Source organism: Histomonas meleagridis, assembly GCF_020186115.1.
Source record: "Histomonas meleagridis strain 2922-C6/04-10x chromosome Unknown contig_84, whole genome shotgun sequence".
Lineage (NCBI taxonomy): Eukaryota > Parabasalia > Tritrichomonadida > Dientamoebidae > Histomonas > Histomonas meleagridis.
The window spans coordinates 164,283-180,193 of NW_027150920.1; the positions used below are offsets into that span (position 1 = coordinate 164,283).

The window sequence follows — 15,911 nt, forward strand, 5'->3', positions numbered from 1 at the left end:
TTTTTGGTCTTCTATAAGTGCATTTCGATGAATTTCTAAAATCAGTTACATTTATTGGAAGTTCTGCATTTAGTTCATGCTCGCCACTCAGAACATTTATCAATGAAAAATGTCGAAAGAATTGAGGATTATTTATTTCATTCACATATTCATCAATTAATAAACATTGCATTATCCAATTCAGTTAATCTTAGCAACAGATATCATTGGAAAAAATGATGCATTTTATGACTGGCGCATTCAGAAATGTATTTATTTCAATGGTACAGAATCTTCAGCATATGTTACAAATGCATTTAATAATGTGCCAACAGAATATTTTATGACATAATTATTATATCAAGATACAACATTTGTACCTTTGATATAGCATAATTATAATTTGCTTGAAGAATAAAACATATATTCATGATCAACACATACATTTGCAATAAGTAACACATATAAATCAAATATATATTCAAATATGTTTTAAATATTTATCATTAAACTGTTAAAACTTATTCATATTTAAATGGAATTACATGCAAAAACATTGATATCATATATATATGAAAACTTTCGATCCCTTTGTTGGTTTTGTTGTTTTTACACAGCAATTTTTCGAAATGTAATCAAAGATACTAAATGCGATGTAATATATTTCCGACAAATGAATTTTATTTAATTTTGATTTTTACTAATTCTTAATTAACAACATACATTCATTTTTACGCGTTTTGTGCTCCGTTTGCTGACTCTTCAAGGTTCAGTATCTTTGCAGTTAGTTTCTCAATATTTTCTTCCAATTGCATTTCTTTTTCTTCAAAAGATTTTTTCGTTTTGTTCAATTCCTCTATTAACGCCTTTTGACTTTTAATCTTTTCCTTCAAAGTTTTTAAGTCGTCTTTCAGCGAATCCAATATCTCCGTTTCGCTTCTGATTTTTTCTTTTGTAATATTTATTTGGCGCGCGAATTCTGCTGATTGCTCAAAGCATAAATTCAATTGATTTCTCTTCTCTGTTAACTTTTTGCCATTATCAACAATTGGTATTTGTTGTTGCACTGGTTGTTGTTCTTTGTTTTCGATGATGTGAAGAAGATTGAAATTGACCGCAGTGTACTTAAACTCTTGGTTGCAAAGACAGCACTTCTTGCGGCCGGAATTTTGTTGATATGCCTGAATACATGTCTTGCAGAGTGTGTGCCCGCATGGAAAGAGAATCAATGGCATGTGGTTGGGCGGCTTCATGACTTCATAACAGACAGGGCATATGTAGTCATCGGGGATTTCGGCAGGCTGTGGCTGCGCTTGGTGAGGTTGTGGATACTGGTTAGGACGTGGTGGAATTTGATTTGGTTGTGGATACTGGTTAGGACGTGGTGGAATTTGATTTGGTTGTGGATACTGGTTAGGACGTGGTGGAGTTTGATTTGGTTGTGGATACTGGTTAGGACGTGGTGGAACTTGATTTGGTTGTGGGTGTTGGTTAGGACGTGGTGGAACTTGATTTGGTTGTGGTGGAATTTGGTTTGGTTGCGGATACTGGTTAGGTCGTGGTGGAACTTGGTCTGGTTGTGGGTGTTGGTTAGGACGTGGTGGATTTTGATTTGGTTGCGGATACTGGTTAGGACGTGGTGGAACTTGGTCTGGTTGTGGGTGTTGGTTAGGACGTGGTGGAGTTTGATTTGGTTGTGGATACTGGTTAGGACGTGGTGGAACTTGATTTGGTTGTGGGTGTTGGTTAGGACGTGGTGGAGTTTGTGCGCGAGTTTGTTGCTTGAAATTGTCAACAAGGATTTTGCAATCTCCTACGCCAACAGGTGGATGATGCTGAAAATAATCAGTGAGAAGTAAGATAAATTCTGCAAGTGGTGTGAAGTTCGGTACATATGAAACAACACCTTTGCTTAAAACACCGTTGGGTTCGAAGTTTTGTTTTATGAGAGATTTATTTGGAGGAAGTGGAATTCTTACAAGAGGTTCACAATTTGGGAATGTTGGAGGAAGAGTTATTTCTATAGGCATATCGACATAATTTCCTTCAACTTTTATTGTAATAAGACCAGATATTTGAATGAGATGTGGATTCACTGATTGATATTGAGATGCCTTCAAATTTGGATAACATTCTATTGCATTTGAGATATTAAATTTTATATCTTCTTTACATGAACGATCATACGGTGTTCCAATGAATAGATCTTCCATATAACTCAGAGAAAAATGTTTTCATCTCATTTTTGGCAAAAATTATCCAAAACATTTAATTAAAAAAAATGCCAAACATGGAACAAAGAAAAAGTCGAATTAACAACTTTACGAAACCGCAAATTATTCAATACAATTTCATCGTTTTGTGTAAATCTAATTTTAAGAATTTGATGTTTAGGGATTTAATCTTCTTTAGCAAGGAGTGGTGCGTCGTTTATGCTTTGGACAGGCTTGTTTTCATCAGGGTAATCGAATAATGGTACCTTTAATATCTTATTATACATGAGCATACCTACAAATAGAAGTAAGAAGCCAGAAAGTTGCATAAGACTGAATGGAGTCCATTCTTCTCCTAACTCTGGATTACCTGTCGAGTAAAATATTATAAGTTGTACGAACCATACGCATAAGGTTCTCAAACCTTCAAGAATGGTTCTAACAACAGCTGACGTAATGTTAGTGACGAACATTCCTGTAACATTATATAAGAGAATGAAGAAAACATACAAAATCACAAATGCAATTAATGTTGGAGAATTTCCAATCATTACAAATGTATCAATCGTATCTTCATGGACACCATTTCCTTCGTCTTTGGTACCTCCAGTGAATTGGATGATTGGAAGGAAAATGCAAATTGTGATAATCGTTCCCCACATTCCTTCAAGACCTACAATAAGAACGGGAGAGGCTGTCATGTCATGCATAAGGAAGTCTTCAACAACGATTTGGGAGGCCTGGATAAGTTGTGATCCGACTGTTAAACAAATGGCCATAATAACTTGACCTGTAGTAACGCCGGCCTTTCCTACACCTGTGGATGATACGGCAGCAACACCGACAATAACAAGGGCTACAATAATGAAACAGACTGCAAACCACATAAATGGATAATGTGGACGCTTGAGAATAAAGGCACAGAAAAGAGAGGAGAAAAGAACCATTGAGCCACGAAGCATTTGCCAAACAGAGGCTTGAATGTATAAAAGTCCAATATTCATAAGAGCTGTGGCTAAAAGATCACAACAAGCAGGAGCTGCAACAACAAAATAAAGTTTCTTGTGCGATACCCCAGGGTCATTTTTGGTACTTGCAATTGAGTCATCGGCTGCTGATTGTAAAGTATTTTCTTCAACTTCTTTTTTCTTGCAACAAAGGCGTTGAACTTCATAAACTACAAGAGCAAGAAGCATACCAATGAACATTGAGTTTGTTTGGAACCAAGGCTTTTTGAAATAATGTGGTTCTGGTCCATACTTATCTAAACCAACTGCTTTCTGCTGAAAAAGGAACTTCTGAACAACAACGGTGCATGTCCCGAATAAAAGCATACCCGGGATTGCAACAGCTTTTTGCCACTTCGGGATCGCAGCCATTACACTTTTGGCTCTTAATCAAATTTCATAAGAACGATGAAATGGAATTCATTCCGCGTTCGTTGTTTTGGTAAAACGACCAAATCTGTTTCTAACGGTTACGATTGTTGTCATTAGAAAAAGTGATTACGATAGAATGTATCGTTTATTAAACATTTCTTTCTTGTTAAACAACAAAATATGATAAATTAACATTTTAAACTACAACCCATTACTGTAATATGCTTCCAAAGTGGAAACAAAAAATTCATGTGAATATTTATTCCAACAATCAATTTTAAATTTAATTAAATACTCAATTTCGAATACGAAATACCAACACCATTAGGAAATGTTTGGTATTGCTTTGTTTCTGATCACACCACTTAAAAAAAAAAAAAAAATAAACTTGCGACATTTACATAAATACCAAAATGCAACTTGGTGTTTTGGGCTTGGTGTTTTACTTTGGGTTTTCTTCATATGATTCATCAGAATTAAATTTGATATCAACTTCAACAAATTGAGTGTCATCAACAAAATCCGTTGGCAATATGTTTTTTTCGATTTGGTCAATTGCTTTTGTGCACTTAGGGTCTGACTTTGGAGTAAAAGATCCATCCCATAGTATCCCATTATTGTAAACAATACATTCGACAACTTTGCAATCTATATTAATTGGATATACTTTCGGTAGTGTTGAATCTTGTGCTGTATAAGTTTCTTCGTATTCATTGGGAGTTGGACTCTCATTAAATTGAACGCCAAAAGGAAAATAGAGAACTGGGGTTTCTTTTTGATAAAACCCATTTTCCTTATGCGTTGCCATACGTTGGCGGCGAGTTTGAACTGGTTCTTGTTGCTGATTTTGTGTTGTTTCTGTTGGCTGTTGTGAATCATTTTGTGTTTCTGTAGATGGTGTTGGTGGAGCAGGCGGAGCAGCTTCATGTTGTTGTGGTGCTTCAATTTCTTCTGGCATAAAATCGTTTGGGATTACTAAATTTCCAGAATTTTCCAAAAAGTAATCTAGAGCCAAACTCATATTACCATGAAATCTATCAAGACAATATAAAGCAGTTCTTCTGTCTGATTCTGTGATTTCTCGAAACAAAGCAACGTTTTCCTCGCTCATAACAAATAATAAAATTTGTTACAATAACCTCCAAAAACGATAAAATTTCACACAATTTCAAAAATCATTTTGGAAGATTACTTGAAAGCGAAAAAACTTGTATTAGACATAGAACCAAATAAAAGTTTTAATGATTGGTCATCACCCAAAGAAGGACATTGAAAAATGACGTCATTTTTACTTGGTGTAACTAGTAACAAATGAATTTAATGTAATCCCTAGGGATTTTAAAATATCATTCAACTTCAGAACATTGGCAAAGTAACCAACTAGTTAGATGCATTCATAATCAAAATTTTATTTCTTAATATCAAATTGTTAAAACTAATTTTTTCCCCAACGACTTCAATTCCTTCTTGTTCAAGAAGTATTTTAACAATTTTTGTTCTACAATAATCAGATGCAATCATAAGTGCTGTTTTAAATAATTTCTTTAATTTCCAAATATTATTTTGAAATATTAATTTGCTAAAATAAATATTAAATAAAACATATAAATATTTTTAGCATTAATGTCAATTCCTTTTTGCCTAAGAAGAAATTTAATTATTTTTGTATTACAAGAATTTGATGCAAGCATAAGTGCTGTATTAAATTATTTAAATAATTTCCAAATATTATTTTGAAATATCAAATTATTAAAATAAATTCTAAATAAAACAAATAAATATTTTTAGCATTAATGTCAATTTCTCCATGTTCAAGAAGTAGTTTAACAATTTCTGTATTACAAGATCTTGATGCTAATATGAATGATGTATTAAATAATTTGTATAATTTCCAAATATTACTTCAAAATATCAAAACAACAAAATAAATATGAAATAAAACAAAAAAATATCTTTAGCATTAATATCAACTTCAATATGTTCAAGAAGTAATTTAACTATTTCTGTATGACCATATTCAGATGCTCTTATAAGTGCTGTATAAAATAATTTAAATAATTTCCAAATATTATTTTGAAATATCAATTAATTAAAATAAATATTATATAAAACAAATGAATATTTTTAGCATTTACATCAATTCCCTTTTGGTCAAGAAGTAATCTAACAATCACAGGATGATTATGTTTGGTTGCATATATGAGTGCTATTTTAAAATGTTTAAATAATTTTTTTATATAAAAATTAAATATTAAATAAATATAATAAATTATAAATGAAAAAAACTAATGTTTTTGGCATTTACATTAATATCTTTTTGCTGAAGAAGTAATTCCGTAATTTCAATGTTTCCATTTAAGGAAGCATACATAAGTGCTGTTCTAAATTCATTAAATAAATCATAAATTCTGAATTAATATTTTAAATAATGTGATTAAACATAGTTGAAAGAAAATATATGTCACCAACATTGATATTAAATCCTTTTTGAGTCAAAAAATATTTTAAAATTTCAAAATTATTTCTTTTAATTGCAGAAATTTGTATATAATTTGATATATGATTTCCTTCAACAAAATGTATAATAATATATAAGTTACTGTGTTTAATTGATTCATTAATAAGTTCATCATTTATTTTCATCTTGCTATCTTCTAAATATGATAAAATTTCGAAGTTATTATGTAAAACACATTTATTTCCTAATTTTTCCAAATTTTTGATACTTACAATTTTATTTTCATAGAGATATTTAAAAATATCATTTCGATGAAACTCAATTGCTGCTTCATATGCATCTTCAAATGATGAATGATTTTGTTCACACAAATGAATGATTTCTTCATTTCCACCTGCAATTGCATATTTACCTGTGTTTTCTACATTAGCACCACTCATAAGTAAATATTTAAAACATTTAACTGAAGAAAAAAATGATGCATAATCAATTAGTGAAACATTTTCTTCATTAATAAATGAATATCTTTCATAAAGTGATGGTTCAATTGTTTGATTAAAATCAAAATTTGCTTGTGATGGTATATCATGAAGTTTTTCTATTTCATCATTTCAAATTATCTTTGCAATTTCATTTGGATTATGTCCTTCTTTAACATATTGCTTATGAAGTTTCCAACCATTCTTTGAAAGTTCTTCATAAAATTCATTAAATTTTTAATCATAATTCCTTATTGGCCTATTTATTAATTCCAAAATTTCATATTTTAACATATTATGTGCAAAATATAATGTTTTTGAGTTTTTAGTGACTCTTGGATCGATTAATTGTTCTTCAATTAATTTTTCCATAAGTGAATTTGATTCATTTGTATTTAATTTCATTAGAAACTGTGATAAATATTCAAAAATTCCAATATTCTTCGGATTTTTGTGGCTTTCTTTTACTTTTATTCCAAATATTTTTAAAAAATTTATATATATTATTAACTCTTTGTTTTGAATTTTATATGATGAATATAGAAAACTACAAATAATGTTAAAAAATGTTTCTGGAAAACAATTATCATAATAGCATAGAGAAGAATCAACTGATGTTTCAATATTTTCATTCGTTAGATTCAATAAAATTTGTTCAAGTGATAAAAGTTTTGATAAGAATTCTTTTTCATTTGGAGTTTGTGGTTTGAGGTAAATGTTTTTGCTTTCCCATTTTCGTATTTCGCCCTTTTTATTTTGTCTTTTTTCCCATGAATATCTTCCAAACCATGTCATCACTTAATAATATTTTAACGGTTAAATTGAATAATGTGATTATTTTTCAATTTTTTTTAATGAAAAACCGTATCCAATTCCTGTAAACTTAAGAAGAAGAATATCATTTTCGGAATATTTCGTATTGCTTCTCTAAATTCATAAACAACAAAAACCCTCACAATAAAAAATTCAAATGAAATAAAAGAATAACAGATATATTTGTATAGCCAAACATTTTATAATTCCAAATGGAATCTCTGATTTTTCAGCATATTAATTTGAAAGATGGAACACATTAATTACTGTCTAAAAAGGCGATTTAGTCACTACAATAGGTTCAAAAGCATTTTATTCAAGTAGGTATTCATAGACAATGACATTCTGTTGTTATTGAAAAAAATGTTACAATAATAGAATCATCTGCTTTTGCTGTGTGCCACTCACTTAGCAATGCTACATTTATGGAATGGTTAAAGTAATCTCAAGGTATGCAATCTATGAATGTTTTTCATTATTGAATATTAAAATTTCGAACTCAAATGAAATAATGCAGTATTCTTTTTATGCCTCAGGGTTTTTGAATATTACAAATCCAAGCTCAGTTATTTATTTCGATACGCGTACTTTTAATTCTTGTCTAAATCTTAAATTTATCGAAGTTGATAATAAAAATAATTTTAAGAATGATGGCATTCTTAATATGAAAGATTTAAGTAGGATCATTTGTTATCCAGGAGGGAAAGAAAATGAAACATTTGAGATTCAAAATAATTTTAAATCAGTTGGTGCATGTGCATTCTATGATGGTAACACAAAACTTAATACAATTATAATTCCTGATTCGGTTACTTTGATAAAACATGCATTATCAGTTACAAATATTAAAATCATTGCGTTTTCTGGATGTGATAATTTAGAAGAAGTTAATATTAGTGAAAATATAGGATCAAATGGAGAGAATGGATTTTGTTCATCTTCATAATTTAAAAGTATTATAATTCCGAATGTGCCAAATTTAATTGGAGTCAATAATTTCATATCTTGCATAAGTCTTAAATATATTAAAGTATTGATTGGAAGGAAATTTAAATTTTAATAATAATGAAGATGATGGAGTTCTTTATGATAAAAGAATTTCAGAAATTATTTGCTTAAAAATTTATAAAATCATTTCATTTCTTATTTTTAGTGTTTTATTTATTGCAAGTGCAATTGCATTGGCAACAACATGATCTCTTATTCAGAAGATAGTCATTCAAAACGTCAAGAAATTCCTCCTTTTCGGAGAAGTCACTAATATTTTCATCTTTTCCGAATGTAAAATATTTTCCAAATCTAAAGAAATCGATTTCTTAAGAACTTCCAACAATTTTGTCGAAACAGGTAATGAGTGATTTTTTATAAACTCGTGTTGTACATCAAATGGGAACTTATCTTCATACTCATCAATTCCTCCAGTATGCGTTGCAACGTCACTTTCAAAGGCACTTTTTCCCTTTGAAATTTTGAATGCGCAGAAAGTGACATGTGCTAAAATATCTTTATGTTTTTGACTTTTTGTAGAATTGCAAACGCAAGCAGAGAACTTAAGATCGCTGGTGTGTTGGACTTCTTGTGAATAATAATCTTTTACATCTTGGTGCAATTGATCTGTATTCATAGCACGTTTAGAATTAGGGGCACCCCTAATTAGTCGTTTGTTTGTGGCCTTGAATTGAGAGACTTTGTTCCAATTCTTTAGAACCATATGAGAGGAAAAGGCGGGCACAGAGGCTCAAATCAAGGAAATCGTGGGGATCGTGGAAACCGTGGATTTGATTCAAATGCACCTACTGTTGAGTGCGGAACTTTTGACAAGTTATGCCAAGGAAATGCAATATTCAAACTTTCTACAAAAGATAAATGTATTCCCTTAACAAAGACAAACCTTTATGATTCAAAGAAAAACGATGTTGGTTTTGTAAAGGATGTTTTCGGAACTCTTGAAGATGTTTCATTCGTTCTTGAACCAAGAGATCCTTCATTCCTTTCCACACTATCTGAAGGATCAAAAATATATGCACAACAAAATCGTCTAAAGCCAGAATCTTTCTTCCTCGCTGATCAAAATACCAGACGTGGTGGCCGTGGTGGTGGCGGCCGAAGAGGAGGAGGTGGACGCGGTGGTAATCGCGGCGGCAATAGAGGTGGTAATAAAGGCCATAGGTTTTGAAACAATGAATAAAAATATTTTAATTTCTCAAAATTAATTCATCTTAATTTAAAATATATCTCATGAAAGCAAATTTGAAGTCACCACCAAAAAAGCTTACGACAAAGTCATGTGCTGAATTAATTAAAATAGACTAACATGTAAATCAAAAGTGCCAAGGTAATCTTCGATTAACTTTTTCATTATTTTACAAAAAATTGCTATGCAAGTTCGGTTGAATTGCGTTCATAAAGTGGAGCCGATACTACCGATTTTTTCCCAGTTTAAAGATATTTACCATTTAAACAATTCCAATGCTTATTGTATGACATTTTTTTTGGTACTAACAATTGTGTTTTTTCATAAATATTTTGAACAGGGTTTTGAAACATTATTCATTCGATGGAACTTTCGAAATCATTAAAATCAAATGTCTATAATCTCAATGAAGGAAATTTTGAAACATCAGTTCAAGCAACAATTAATTTATTTGTAGATAGGGTGCTATATACATTTAACTATTTTGTTTCTAGACTTATATATTCAGCTTTTGTTTCTCAAACAAATAATGAAAATATATATATTAAATATTTATTAACTTTAAAAGAAAAAGAAGATGAAATGGAAAAAAATAAAAGTAAAACTGAAACAAATCTTATTCAAATATTTTGTAAATATTTACTAGAAACAGAAAAGCAAGAATCATATTTCCTTCTTGAAAAGATGATCGAAGAAGAAATAATTGAATCATCTTCAGTAAAAAACTTGAGCACATTATATTTTTCTCAATATAAAACAAAAGAAGAAATAAATGATTTGAGTACAAATTTCCAAGACCACAATTCCTTGAAGAATTCGTTTCGGCACTATATGAATTATCAAAAGACGATTGGAAGCTTTATATGCAATATGCAAAAGAAGGAGTTAATCCATTAGAAATTGCGAAATTACTTCGAAATGATGATTTAGAAGAGCTTCAAGAAATTTCATCACATAATGAATTTGACTTTAATCAAATAATTAAGCCATCACTTCATGAAAGATGTTCATTTATTAACAAAAAAAGTTTCATTAATTGATTATTGTGCATTTTTTGGTTGGATTAAATGTTTTAAATATTTGTTTTTAAATAATTCGATCAAAAATACATCTAAATACGCAATTAAAGGTGGAAACTTTGAAATTATTCATTTATATGAACAAAATAATTCATCATTTACAGAAGCATATGAAACAGCTATAGAATTTCATCAAAATGAGATTTTTCGTTATCTTTATGAAAATAAAATTGGTAAAGTTTCCAATGATAGACAAAATTCATTTTCAATGTTTTCTTATCCAAAATCGAATTCCAATATCAAAAAATCAAGATAATTGTAATTTAAGTGAAGAAAATTTAGTATATCTTGGGAAAAAATGTATAGAGTTCAATAATCTTGAAATCTTCTCGTTTTTAGAAAAAGAAGGAATGAAAATAAATAATGAAATTATAGAAGAAATAGCATCAAAAGTGATATAGAAAGTCAGCAAATTCCAAAAACAATTTTACCATATTCAGTTGAATCAGGAAATATAGAAATCGTAAATTACTTTTAGATAAAGGAATTGATGTTAATGCAAAAATTATTTGAATAATTTGGAATATGTTTTAATAATTTGAAACAACACTTCATATAGCAGTTAAAAATAATAGTATATTTCAAGAAACAATAAATATATTGATATTTATAAAGAATTTACTATTTAAAACTTTGAAAATAAACATAGATAACGATATTTATTCAAAGCAAGCAAAATTGGTATGTTACTTTTTTCTTTCTTATATCAAATTTGATTTGCAAGTCAATATCGACAGTGAGAATGAATTGTGATATAAAACGATTTTGTCGTAAACACGATAGACCTATCGTATGGTAAATTGTGACCTTAATTTTATTTGAATATTATCTATTTATTATTTGAATATTATCTATTTATTAACAATGTTATTTTGAATTTATCGTCTCAGCTTTTTCCTCGTTTATTCAAGAAAATTTTCTATGAGTTTCATCAAAAAGTCGGAGCTTCAAAGTTTACACCACTCTGAAAAAGCGTTACATTTTCGTTCAAACGAGCATTCAAATTTTTCACTTCATAAAATCGCTGGAGAAATTTTTTTTTGGAAATAACTTTCATATCAAAGTGAGTAAAAAATTATATCTTCAAAACAAAAGGAGCTTTGCATATATGTATTATTTAGTTTTTCATTCAAATGACGGAATAATCGTCAATGTAACAGATGTCTTCCAACTCGGAGGTTGGGGTGCATCTTTTTCCCAAATCACGGGAATTTCTGTTTCCAGTGGTTTATCGGGTTTTTCAAAATCCAAATGTGTTGTTTGTGGTTGTGGAACAAAAAGATCTTCTTCTTCTTGCTGTAAGTAAGAAGAACAAATCTTTCTGAACTGTTTTGGCCGCATCTCTTTCAAATTGATGCGGTTGTCATATGTTTTAGCAATAGTTCTTGCTCTAACTGGATTAATTTGTAAGGAAATTGAATGCAATAACAACTCCTTAGCTTTGGATGGCATACGTGATTCTACTAGTAACCTGATTGGTTGAGATTCATCGATTTTCCATCTTGAAAACTTTGGACTACAATCTGTTTTATTTTGTCTTTCAAAAACAAGAATCCTATCTCCGTCTTTGATTTTATAAAATGCAAAAGACAAACTCTCCACCAAAATCGTATTGTTAAATTTGTAAATGTTTTTTGCTTGATAACATTGATTTAAAACACCAATATTATCAAATACATGAACAGAAACAATCTTCTGTCCTCCATCTGTTGTCGATAGATATAAGGTGATGAGAGTGTTTAAGAGAGTTGGATTGTCCATGATTTTGAAAAACTAATGGATTTTGTAGGAATTTCGAACCCAAATTTTTCGATGTTATCAATTTTGATAGAATTAAAGGTCGTTTTGTGGAAAGCTCCAGAAAAATTAATAAAATTTGGTTAACGAGCACTTTTGCATAGATAACATTTGGAAAAAAGATTTTACGAAATCTATTGTGAAATACTTTGATCATAATTGTCCTTTATATCTCGAATTTTTATAATATAAAAAAAATTATATTTATTTAACCTAAGGCGGAAAATAACGAAATTACAATTAACAATGCAACAGGAAAATAATCAATACAGAAAAAAATTAAACTAATAATCAAAAATATTTTTAAAAATATTAGGTTCACCCAAAATCAGTGTGAAAATTTTACAAAATTATCTGTTTGATTAATGTTTATTAATAAAAAGTAATTACTTTTTGTTAGTATTTGGCTTTCTTTAAGGATAAAGGAAAATCCAATTTTTGACTTTGAATAAATATTTGAATAATTTTCCATCATTAATTATTCAAATTGTTTATTGATTTAAAAATTTAAAATTGCTTTCTCCATCTTTTATGTATTCTGGAATACATGAAAGTGATGGAAAATTCCATCATTCATAAAAAATGTAAAAATTAGTATTTCATCAAAAAAGACAAACTTATTTATCTAACTTAGAACAAACGCACGCGCACTCAAGGGCGCTACTTTCATGCTATTAAATTTTAATAATAATGCAATATGGTTTCACATGCATGAAATAAAAATCTAACACAAAAAATAAAAAACAAGTATTTTATTGAAGTTTTTGCGCAATATAAATTTTTAATTATGATATAAAAATGGAATATTTTGAATTTGATTGAACTGTGTGGAATCCAAATCATCAAAACAAATAATCTCTGTACTTCCACTTACGCCAATACCTGAATTTTGAGGCATATCTACAAATGTTGTATTATCAAATTCCATAATTGGTTCTGGTTGAATTTGAATCTGTGGAATTTGCATATTTTGTGATTGTTGTGCAATTGGCATGAGTTGTTGTTGAGGAGGTGGAACTCTTTTAGGCTGTTGCTTTGGATTCATTTGTTCGTTTGGAATAAATGGTTCACTTCTATGGGACACTATCATATTTCTGATGCCTTCAAGAGCAAGTAATGCGATTTCTGTTTGTATTGGTGAGTTTTTGGATATTTGTTCCAGGATGGCGCCAAGTTCCAGGAGCCTTTCCATCATTTCATATTTCGCATCACATGTCAGCCAAAAAGCACGATAACAAACGTTCTTAAACATTCAATTTTCAAAATCAACCTGCTTTTATTTGGCGCTTTTTCAGAGTTATCTTTTGAAATGTATCAATTATTTCAAAACCAGATTGTGAAGTCTGTTGACATAAACCGCCCTATCGTATCTATCGATTTAATCAAAACGCATGCCGTCAAGCGATGAAGAACTCGATGTCCCAGAACCAAAGGTTGTATTAGTGGGGCAAGCAAATGTAGGCAAAACATGTATTGTTCAAAGAGCAGTTAATGGTATTTTTAATGACGAAACTGCTAATACTCTTGGAGCGTCTTATACAACATTACTAATAAGTGATGGAGATACACCAATTTCAAGGCTTCAGATTTGGGATACAGCAGGACAAGAGAAGTTTAGAGGAATGGCACCAATGTATTATAGGGGTTGTGATGTAGCTATCTTAATCTATTCTATCGATGATATGTCTTCCTTTGAAGAAATAGAATCTTGGTATCATTCCTTAAAGGAGAATATTGATAAGACTTCAATTGATTTGTACTTGGTTGGAAATAAGAAGGATCTTGTAGAAGAACGCCAAGTTTCATATGAAGACGGAGAGCGCTGTGCAGTTCAATTAAATGCCAGGTTTTACGAATTAAGTGCCAAAACAGGAGAAGGTATTGAAGATTTCTTCAGGACAATTGCAAGACTTTTTACCGATAAAGTCAATGGCGGAAAACAAGTTCAACATAAGGATGAAGATAAAAAAAATACAGTTTCTCTTAAATCAGAAGATAAAACAAATTCACATCCCAAAAAGAAGTTCACATGTTCTTTCTAATTACACACAGAAAATGTTTCTTTAGTTGGAACAAAGCTCATTGAAGAACGTAAATGAATGTTTAAGCAATCTTAATGATCGATTTTTTTTGTTTGTGCGTTCTTTTTTATTCAAACCGTTTTAAACGATTAAAATAATTTTTTGATAGTAATTTAATCGTTTATTAATTCAAAAAGTACTTCCATTGATTTTTTATCGTTTTAATGCTTGAGTGTTGAATTTTTACACGCAAAGTTGCTCACCTATCGTTCCTGTACCGTTAAAAAAGAGACTCCGACGAACCAACGTTCCAAAAAATTTGAGACAAGTCTGTAGGATCAGTCCGACAAAGGTTTCTTTAATTAAGAGCTTTTATATTTTATAGTGGTAATATGATATTATATATTTTATATGTAAAAATATTATTTTTCATTTTTAAATCATTTATATATATAAATATTGATATTTTTATATTTTTAATTAAATGGTTTATATCGATTTTGAATTCAAAATTATCGATTTTTTTTGCTTGGGACGATATTTATAGTACAGATATTCAATATCACATCACAACCGGCGCCATCTATGCCAGGATACGTTAGCGTTCGGTACCCTGTATAATCATATATTACTAAAATAATTATATATTTTTAGAAATAACGGTCGCCTATCGTTTAAAATTGAATACTTTATTCGATAAATTCAATTTATTTTGATCGTCTTCAACTCCTTTTTATTTTTAAACATAACGGGCTCCAAGAGACAAATCAATTCTAGGTACCTAAAAAACAATATTAGAGAAAATTGAAAAATGAATTGTTTATTCATCTAAATTTAATTCTGACTGGAGGAAAATGTCATCAGGCGTTTTGATTTCCACCAACTTGAATTTTCTTTTGATTGCTTGGATATCTTCATCAGGGCATCCGTTAAATGAATCATCAATATTATGATTTGCAGTGACAATAAATTTGAAACTACCTGGATGCATCACCACTGAGCTTCCTTTCACTTCCCCCAAGAATAAGTATCTATCTGTATAGATCTTTATATGCTGCAGTAATGCTTCACCATTAAATGAAATATCATCTAAAATCACGACTTTATTGTCCCCAAGCAGATACCCATCCCACCACTTATTTAAAGCTCTAGGATATATTAGGTGCCCAGGTACTTTGTGAGCCCATCGTGACTTTCCCATCCCTGCATGCCCCCAGATTCAAATATTTTTGTCTTTAAGATCGCCATTGTACGTTACTGTTCCTGCCATATTTTTTGACATGTTCGCTCTCCTTACAGTAAGAATTTGGTTTCTAAACTATTTCCAAAAAAAGGAAAGCACGATACCTCACAATTATTTAATTTTCCAATTGAGTATAATCGTACTTCACAATTTTTTTCTTCATAAACTAGTCATTTGTTTTCCTTTTTCTAGAGAAAATCGGTATTTACTGTTTATTCAGTTTTTCAATAGTGTAAGCAATTTACACACACACACA

General features: G+C 29.9%; 7 protein-coding genes across 7 annotated transcripts; 2 read left to right on the plus strand and 5 right to left on the minus strand.

Annotated features, from left to right (window-relative positions):
- Positions 1-710: 710 nt before the first annotated feature.
- Positions 711-2,009, minus strand: GO595_009125 (anther-specific proline-rich protein APG-like; the record flags this gene model as incomplete). Its single annotated transcript, XM_067922776.1, has 1 exon — positions 711-2,009. One exon carries the CDS (start codon positions 2,007-2,009, stop codon positions 711-713), a length of 1,299 nt encoding a protein of 432 aa, XP_067770745.1.
- Positions 2,010-2,377: 368 nt separating this feature from the next.
- GO595_009126 (putative integral membrane protein) lies at positions 2,378-3,571 on the minus strand (the record flags this gene model as incomplete). The annotated part of the gene is made up of 1 exon (XM_067922777.1): positions 2,378-3,571. The coding sequence occupies one exon, from the start codon at positions 3,569-3,571 to the stop codon at positions 2,378-2,380; it is 1,194 nt and encodes a 397-aa protein (XP_067770746.1).
- Positions 3,572-4,013: 442 nt separating this feature from the next.
- Positions 4,014-4,529, minus strand: GO595_009127 (uncharacterized protein; the record flags this gene model as incomplete). Its single annotated transcript, XM_067922778.1, has 1 exon — positions 4,014-4,529. The coding sequence occupies one exon, from the start codon at positions 4,527-4,529 to the stop codon at positions 4,014-4,016; it is 516 nt and encodes a 171-aa protein (XP_067770747.1).
- A 4,503-nt stretch (positions 4,530-9,032) lies between these two features.
- Positions 9,033-9,497, plus strand: GO595_009128 (putative H/ACA ribonucleoprotein complex subunit 1; the record flags this gene model as incomplete). Its single annotated transcript, XM_067922780.1, has 1 exon — positions 9,033-9,497. The coding sequence occupies one exon, from the start codon at positions 9,033-9,035 to the stop codon at positions 9,495-9,497; it is 465 nt and encodes a 154-aa protein (XP_067770748.1).
- Positions 9,498-11,719: 2,222 nt separating this feature from the next.
- On the minus strand, positions 11,720-12,355 carry GO595_009129 (uncharacterized protein; the record flags this gene model as incomplete). Its single annotated transcript, XM_067922781.1, has 1 exon — positions 11,720-12,355. The coding sequence occupies one exon, from the start codon at positions 12,353-12,355 to the stop codon at positions 11,720-11,722; it is 636 nt and encodes a 211-aa protein (XP_067770749.1).
- Positions 12,356-13,172: 817 nt separating this feature from the next.
- Positions 13,173-13,643, minus strand: GO595_009130 (uncharacterized protein; the record flags this gene model as incomplete). The annotated part of the gene is made up of 1 exon (XM_067922782.1): positions 13,173-13,643. One exon carries the CDS (start codon positions 13,641-13,643, stop codon positions 13,173-13,175), a length of 471 nt encoding a protein of 156 aa, XP_067770750.1.
- A 139-nt stretch (positions 13,644-13,782) lies between these two features.
- Positions 13,783-14,433, plus strand: GO595_009131 (Ras-related protein Rab-5B; the record flags this gene model as incomplete). The annotated part of the gene is made up of 1 exon (XM_067922783.1): positions 13,783-14,433. The coding sequence occupies one exon, from the start codon at positions 13,783-13,785 to the stop codon at positions 14,431-14,433; it is 651 nt and encodes a 216-aa protein (XP_067770751.1).
- Between the last annotated feature and the right edge of the window lie 1,478 nt (positions 14,434-15,911).